This window comes from Mizuhopecten yessoensis, unplaced genomic scaffold (assembly GCF_002113885.1).
Source record: "Mizuhopecten yessoensis strain PY_sf001 unplaced genomic scaffold, ASM211388v2 scaffold10275, whole genome shotgun sequence".
Lineage (NCBI taxonomy): Eukaryota > Metazoa > Mollusca > Bivalvia > Pectinida > Pectinidae > Mizuhopecten > Mizuhopecten yessoensis.
The window spans coordinates 2,786,571-2,794,809 of NW_018408465.1; the positions used below are offsets into that span (position 1 = coordinate 2,786,571).

The window sequence follows — 8,239 nt, forward strand, 5'->3', positions numbered from 1 at the left end:
AGTATACAGCCATGTGGTCCATTATGCCTTTATTAGATGTGGCCCTCCCAATTATGTGGTCATAAATATCTTTGTCTCCTAAATATATGTACAAGTACAAAACTTACGTGTTTGTTACCAAGGGACCAATGTGACACTAGCACTTACCTAGACAGAAATTTCCACGTCAAGTGTGTACCTGGTAACCTGTTATCATATTTGACCTGACCCTTCCCAAATTGGTACAGTATTGACAGTTTTTAAATTTTATTCCATATCATATATCTGTTGTGTTTGTTGATACTTGACCAAGACTACCCATGGTGGTTTATTTTCAGCAAAAGGTTTCGATTCTGGGTAATTTGATTTTAAAAATGAAACTTGTGAGATTTCATCTGGCAGTTACCATAACTTTTGTGTAATTTAATCAGTTGATGCGCAGTTTGTACTAAATTATATTGTCATTATTGATACCATACTAATCTACAATTGTTATTTATACACCTATATATTATCAGGACAAAGAGACCGAAAAACAACATTTAAAACATGTCATAGCTACTGCTTCAAAATGTCGTCGACGCGAGTTGTTTTTTCTTGCATGTTTACTTTGAAGTCATCATGCACTTTAAAATATCGCTGAAAAAAAACTACTCAACTACTCCATTGGGAACACTGATAAATGTCCTTATCCTATCTATACCGTCAGAGGAAAACACGCAGATTTAATTCTGAAGTTCTCTTAGAAACCTTTTCTTGCTGTGTATAGATTTTGGTAGCGTTCCAATTGACGTTTATTCATGCATACACTGATTACATGTTAAAAACAAGAGGAAGCTATTCTTCATGGCAGAATCATTTATTACCTACTATAAACATCCAGCTTATTTACATATTTATGATACAACATGTTTTGAAAACATCATGCATTGAAGTGAGCCAAAATTCTAGTACCAATGTTTCAATAACTGCAACAACAAGAAAATCAATTACACTTTATTTACATCTATCCAAATACATGTATTTTAACCATTAAAGAGCACAGAATAAGTACCCATACGTGCCAATGACCTTCCTCTCATCACTCGTCAGAAAGCATACGAAATTTAATAGCCCCTCCCCCACAAACAACTTCCGGTAATAATCACCCTTCCTTCAAAAACATCTACCGGGAATAATCCCGCCCAATCTCCCTCACAAACACCTAAACACCTTTAAACTCGCATCATTCATACAAAACACAGTTTGAAACAAAATTTATACTTTTTAGCAGCATTCAAATATTGATAGCCAGCTCAAAAGATCAACACTTGATTTTTTTCATAGTAAGCTGTTTCTAATATTCACCTTATGTTCATACAAGGGAACAGTAAATGGATGCGTAGGAAAATATGTGGATGTGGATATGTGCAGAGGAATAGTGCAAGCAGGTGTGTCAAATACAAAAACATTTTATTTATTTTTTTATTTTTTTGAAGGATAATAAACATATGTACAATGGTCAATTTTTTTAAAAAATGCGCAAGAAATAAAATTATCCATATAATTAAACCCGCAACCAACAACTTAATCAACATTTTTATATAGCAGGTTTATGTCAATGTTTACATTTCTAGATTATCAACAAATAGAGGCCATTGTTGTCCTGTCATATTGTCTCCTGCGTAATGTTATTTCCCCTGTGAAAATTGTCACTTGTGTGTAAAATATCAAATATCAATGACGTTTGTTGATGTAAGTGTACAACTAGGATAATTACAATAGAACTGTCCAACTTACTGTACCTCTCAGTTGTGCGGGTATTTACATGACACGGTTGGTCGCGCCAGGCATGCTTTCAGTCTAGTTACATTACATTGCTAGGTCACTAACAATTGACTTCCTGTTTCTCTCAGTTGTGCTGGTATTTACATGACACGGTTGGTCGCGCCAGGCATGCTTTCAGTCTATAGATACATTACATTGCTAGGTCACTTACGATTGACTTCCTGTATCTCTCGGTTGTGCGGGTAGTTACATGACACGGTTGGTCGCACCAGGCATGCTTTCAGTCTAGTTCCATCACATTGCTAGGTCTCTTGCAATTGACTTCCTGTATCTCTCGGTTGTGCGGGTAGTTACATGACACGGTTGGTCGCGACAGGCATGCTTTCAGTCTATAGTTACTTTACATTGCTAGGTCACTTCCAATTGACTTCCTGTATCTCTCGGTTGTGCGGGTAGTTACATGACACGGTTGGTCGCGCCAGGCATGCTTTCAGTCTAGTTACATCACATTGCTAGGTCACTTACAATTGACTTCCTGTATCTCTCAGTTGTGCTGGTATTTACATGACACGGTTGGTCGCGCCAGGCATGCAAAACCAAACACGACGTTAGTATATATTAAGTAATTCCTTAGTAATTACAGTAGGAAAGCATTGTTGGAGTTAAGGAAAACTTCCCTTAACATCAGTGATGTTTTCCCTTGGAAAATCTTGTGTAAGGAAGTATTGTAAAACAGAGTGAGTTTGTCAAGAAGCAATTTAATACTTGTTGTAACTGTTTTCAAATCGTAACTGTTATTATTAGAACGGCCTTTTTGGTGTCAGTATTCAGAGATTTTTTTAGAATAGAAGATTCGTTTTAATTTGTTTGTTACAGGATTCATTTGACGACAGTTCTCCTTTTACTTCCATTTTTAAACCAAATGGACTAACATAAGTAGGATTTTGTATGGTATATGTAAGGTAATAACTGCATGGTTTAATGCATTGTTGACTTACATTAATAATAAAGTCAGATTAATGAAACTACCTAAGGGTTTAAGGGTTTCTAATTGTAACCTTGATTAAAACTCTTAGTGCATGTTTCCAGAACCACCTAAGAGTTTCTGATTGTAACCTTGATTAAAATTATGATGTCATATGTCCAGAACCACCTAAGGGTTTCTGATTGTAACCTTGATTAAAACTATTAGTGCATATTTCCAGAACCACCTAAGAGTTTCTGATTGTAACCTTGATTAAAATTATGTCATATTTCCAGAACCACCTAAGGGTTTATGATTGTAACCTTGATTAGAAATATGATGTCATATGTCCAGAACCACCTAAGGGTTTCTAACTGTAATGTTGACCTACATTATGTTTAGTGGTAGCGTATGTTTCAATGTTCAATGGTGGGTTTGGGAATGAAGACTGCCAGTTTCCTGTGAAGAGGGTCTGATGGTAGACCTCAAAGCAGTTTCTGTTGTTCGTACAAAGAGCAACCTGGCACTGACTACACCTGTAGATGGTGTTCACGCGCCAGCCTGATTTGGTTTTCGTCTTATTGGCCTGGCAGAGGACACATAGCTTCAGCCGGCGCATTGGAGACTGAACAGGCATATGTCGAATACGCTCAGACTCTGTATCATAGGGCGCGACATAGGTCAGAGTCTCAGGCTGCAGCTTCGCCAGATGGGGTGGAAACGAGGTGTTGCCTAAATATGAACCAAATTCAGCCTGTTCCCGTATGCCTGCAAAGGACAAAGGGAACAAGTTATTAGTTCATATTATTGACTCACACACTTAGGTCGTTACTCTCCTTTGACCAAAGGTAGGGACGATATTACGACATCCCCTCATATTGACCAAAGATAGAGTTCGTTCAACATACGTGCACAAACCACGAATATTAGCTCAACTGCATACCTATTCACAATCCTGCCTACTGACAAATCTACTGTGAACTATCCCACGAACAGCCCTTTCACCATATGACTCCCCCAGACTTCCCACCAGATATTGCAGATTGCTGTTCCTGGTGGTATAAGAAGAAGCAGCCCCTCCCTCGACACAACGGTACATCACAGACTGAACATCTGAGACGCGTGTCCACGTGTAACCCAGTCCTAGTGCGAATGTTATGTGTCTTGCAGTAGACACACTTGTATCGTTTGGATTCTTGTGTAGTTACACTCTCGTGGACAACATTATTGATGACAAGATCGCGTGCATATTGACGTCCATCTGAGCTAAAGGACGGACCGGTTGCCATGGGTATGAATGGCTTCGTAGTGCGACCATCTAAATACTGACCTCCAACACCTGAAAGGGAGTAAAAGAGAATTGTCATAACCTTGAATCACAAGTTAAACAATGCCATAGATCTATAACTCCCTTTCACCAGCATGCCTCAAGTTCCTAATAATTTTTTACCACAACTGAAACGCATCCTCAATAAATACTACTCAAGTATGGCATACCTTGGTCATTAGCAGTAAATGGGATTAGTGTGTCTTTGTTGTTTGAACTCAACACCTTAATATTTTATTGTTTGGGTCCTCATATGGTAATGTATTCAATTCACTCAATATTCAAAGTACTATCACTCAAACACACATCAGTAAGGCGATTTCTTGTTGTAATATAGATACCAATTTTACTCCTCGTAAAGATATTTAAAATCAAACTGAAATTTCCATCAACTGAACTGAAATTTCCTTCAACTACATCCAATAAATAGAACGCCACGAAAGTGCATGATCCAACAGATTGCAGCATTATTCATGTTAACATCACAGAATATTTCAAATCTATTCCGAACAGATTCGCCTAGTAACTGACACATGTTGTCGTCCGACCAGTCACCGGTCACTTGACCCCGCCAGACTGAACCCCAGTTAAGGCAGACTGTATTTGTTGGTGATACCGTTGGTGGTATTGGAGGAAACAGCCCCGACCCCGACACAAGGGGACGTCACACACAGAACACTTAAGTCGCGTGTCTACGTGCCAGCCAGACTTGGTGCGCACACTGTGCATCTTACAGTAGACACATTTGAACTTCTTGCCCTCTGCAGTAGGTACACTGATGTGGACGACATTGTCGATGACAAAGTCACGGCCATATTGCCGTCCCTCCGACCCACCAAACTGACCGGTCACGTTGGGGTCCTGTGAGAAACCTTCTAAATAAGGACCTCCGACATCTGAAACGGATCAAAAGAGAAGGTCAGAACCACTGGCCACTATTTACCATGTAAACAGGAATATGTAATGCAGTTAAGAACCAGACAACAACACATCCCTGATTATGTATACCTTGTTAAACTATTAGAATTACCTGTTTGTGTATCCGTTAAAACAGCTTACATGCACATCATTAGCTGTGGAGTATAATTTGCTGCATATATGTATTAAAGTATGTACCCACTGGAACTCGTATGCTACATCGACTATTGAGCTCCGTTACCAGAACAATGACTGATACCGTCATTCCATGGTATCCTAGAACTCATATATAGACTGAATTTACCCTGTCAAATAAGCACATCTTTATTGATGCAGAAGTAATTAATATTTACATATTATCTTCATCCCTTCATAACGGATCTGTTGTCATTATACACAGTACAACATGTAATGAAAGTATTTTCATCGGTGAATTTGGTTTACTCCTGGTTTGGTTTTGAAGAATCTCACAAATGTATACTGGAGAATTTGACCCTCATGAACAAAATATGTTTTACCACAGATAAAAAGTCTACACTGATGTGAAGAACACACTTCCTTATTATGAAAATGCCGAATCATCAGAATTTATAAAGACCAATGACCTCTGTAATATTAGATCATCCTGGACGTATAACACAAATTCAAAACAGATTTAAGATCGTCAAGTAGTTTTGCATTCCTCTAATGCTACAAAATAGCTGGTTTAACTTCATATAGTTGATCTAGACCTATGTTCATCTAGTCAATTCCCTATGGACATGATTTACATGTCAAATGGCAGAACATTATACACAGCATCATAATAATGACCAAATCTCAACTGCTGTTCATCGAAACATTAGTTGAAGTTGACGTTCAAGTCAAAGGTTTTTGAAACACTATATACATAAGTACGTCATTTATAGTCTCGTAGAATGAGAAAAGTTTTACTGAGAATGATTTCATCTGTGATTCAAAAAGAGTGCTCAACTCGTCATTCCATCTTCATCCCTGCATCGATTTTTCACCAGCGGGGATCTCAAATCTTGATTTCGAGGCGTTGAATTCCTCATGAAAACGCTGGAAGCATCCTCGCTCTCGACATAGAGCCACGTTACAGACGGAGCACTTGAGACGTGTGTCGACGTACCAGCCCGATTTGGTGCGGACTCGCTGGATTTTGCAGTAGACACACTTGTATTTCTTACCACCTACAGAAGGCACACATCTGTGAACTATCGAATCATGCACAAAGGTGAGCTCAGGCCCCGACTGCCGTGGGGTGTGCGAGGCCTGCCCTGTACCCGGATATTTATCCCGAGAACCAATGCCCGGAAAACTGGCCAGGCTAAAATATGGGTCATTAAAATCCCGGTTGGCTTCCGATAAATACATATCTCCAACATCTGAAAGGAATCAAAAGAAGAGATCAGCACCGGATGTATGTTAATATAACGTTTCTATAGAAATACATAAAAGGAGTTTCAACTTTTTTTTGTTTTNGGGGGGGGGGGGGGGGGGGGGGGGGGTAGGTCAAGGCTGTTGCAGTGCTTGATATTCAGCTTTTGACAATGCCTCATTTCTAATTTACTTCAACTGAACTAGGAATACTCTTTTAGTAAACCATTAAAACAAAGCCGCTCGAAATCCTGGTCAGCATCTAACAACAAAGTCAGTATTGATATTCTCTTGTTATCAATATGTATCACGTTATGACTTGAAATCACATGTATACAGTCCACTCAACCTCTTTTCATGTCATAATCACAGAATCCATAACAGTCCAATCAAATTACAAGTCATAGACCGATCAGCACTTTTACAAATCATCATGTTCGTATACAATCGAATGAACCACAGACATATCTTTTAAGAAACAAGCAAAAGGATTTATAACAAATCAGGACCCAATCAGGACCCGATCCACATGGTTACCATCACTGACCTGGTTTTTACTCCATATGAAATCATAATAATGTGGTGAAGCCCATCCTGTCCAACCTTGATAACATCTTTCACCTTATCGTCAGTGATATGGTGTTAAACTTTTGGATATAAGTGGGGTTCAGTGTAAACTATATAGTTCAATTTAAGATAAACTTTCAGTCCAAGTTTAACAGGTCAGTTGCACTAAGAGAAATACTCTATTCTTGATTACTTTTTTCTCAAAATCCTCAACTACGTTTTCAAAATTGACTTGTGATATTTTTGCATTGAATGCAAACGTTATGTATTTGTTGTTGAATTTGCCTGCTTCTCACCAAATCAGCTGCACTAGAAAGATGAATAACTTTCAGGTAACATTTGCAACTTTCTATTGCAAATTATTTCTATCAGCTAGTGTTGTTCTTATAAGATTCACTTTTCACTGGTTAGCAAGATGACACTGGGGAATCTGGTGCATGCTAATCTGACACTGGTGGGAATAAATGAGGCCTACATACAGCTGTCAAGGTGGGTCCTTGATGACTTAATGGTTCAGTAAACATTCTTTACTGGGCTCAGTTACCAATTCCCCTTATACAGGTACCTGGGTATACATGTTTCTATCTGGACCAGAATGAATGCTGTAGTCATTTGTTTGGTATATTCTATATATCTATTCTGTATATTGGTAATGTGTTGCAACAAAAGTGGGGCTCACAATGAAGATATTTGATGGGTTACCATATAAAAATAACTTACCAAAGGAATGCTGATAGACAGTGGTATAATCTGTCCTTTGAACATTATTGAAGAACTAATCTGCAATTATACCATTACACAGCCATGCGATTAACTTCTTGAATCAAAGCATTTCTCTGAGAAAACAGGTACTTATCAACTCTTTCATGGTCTGAAAAGCAGCACAAACTGGATATTTTGTTCCTGTCATGACAAAATCCAAGGGTACAGCTTTGTCACTGCAGAGGTTCGTTTGGGTATATGTTCCTATCTATACCAAACACAACAAGGATCCAGATCTCAATTTAGACAAGAGGCCCATGGGCCTTAACGGTCACCTGATATGTTTATACAGAGAGTTGATTTTGTTTTTAACATGAACAGAAATATTATTCAAAGTGACAAAAAACAATAAAACCACCTTATTCAATATCTAGCATACAGATTTCAGACTAAAAAGGATTTGAAACTAGCACCTCTGATTCTTAACAAGGAAAATGAAGAAATTTTAGCACACTGACTCCTTTGAGCCCCACCCTACAGCCCTTGGGGGTAGGGCTGGCTCAAAATTTTCAAAGTATCAAACTGTCAATTCAAGGTTATAATTCCAATCAAGTTATTAACATGTAATATTCAAA

General features: G+C 38.4%; 2 protein-coding genes across 7 annotated transcripts in view; both read right to left on the reverse strand.

The window, feature by feature from the left end:
• LOC110459950 (protein sister of odd and bowel-like) overlaps positions 1-8,239 on the reverse strand; it is a 102,190-nt gene that overhangs the window by 30,170 nt on the left and 63,781 nt on the right. The window lies entirely within an intron of this gene.
• Positions 4,056-5,939, reverse strand: LOC110459954. The gene is made up of 2 exons (XM_021512516.1): positions 5,309-5,939; positions 4,056-4,933 (listed from the first exon to the last, which is right to left on the reverse strand). Exons 1-2 carry the CDS (start codon positions 5,319-5,321, stop codon positions 4,596-4,598), a joined length of 351 nt encoding a protein of 116 aa, XP_021368191.1. The 5' UTR covers positions 5,322-5,939; the 3' UTR covers positions 4,056-4,595.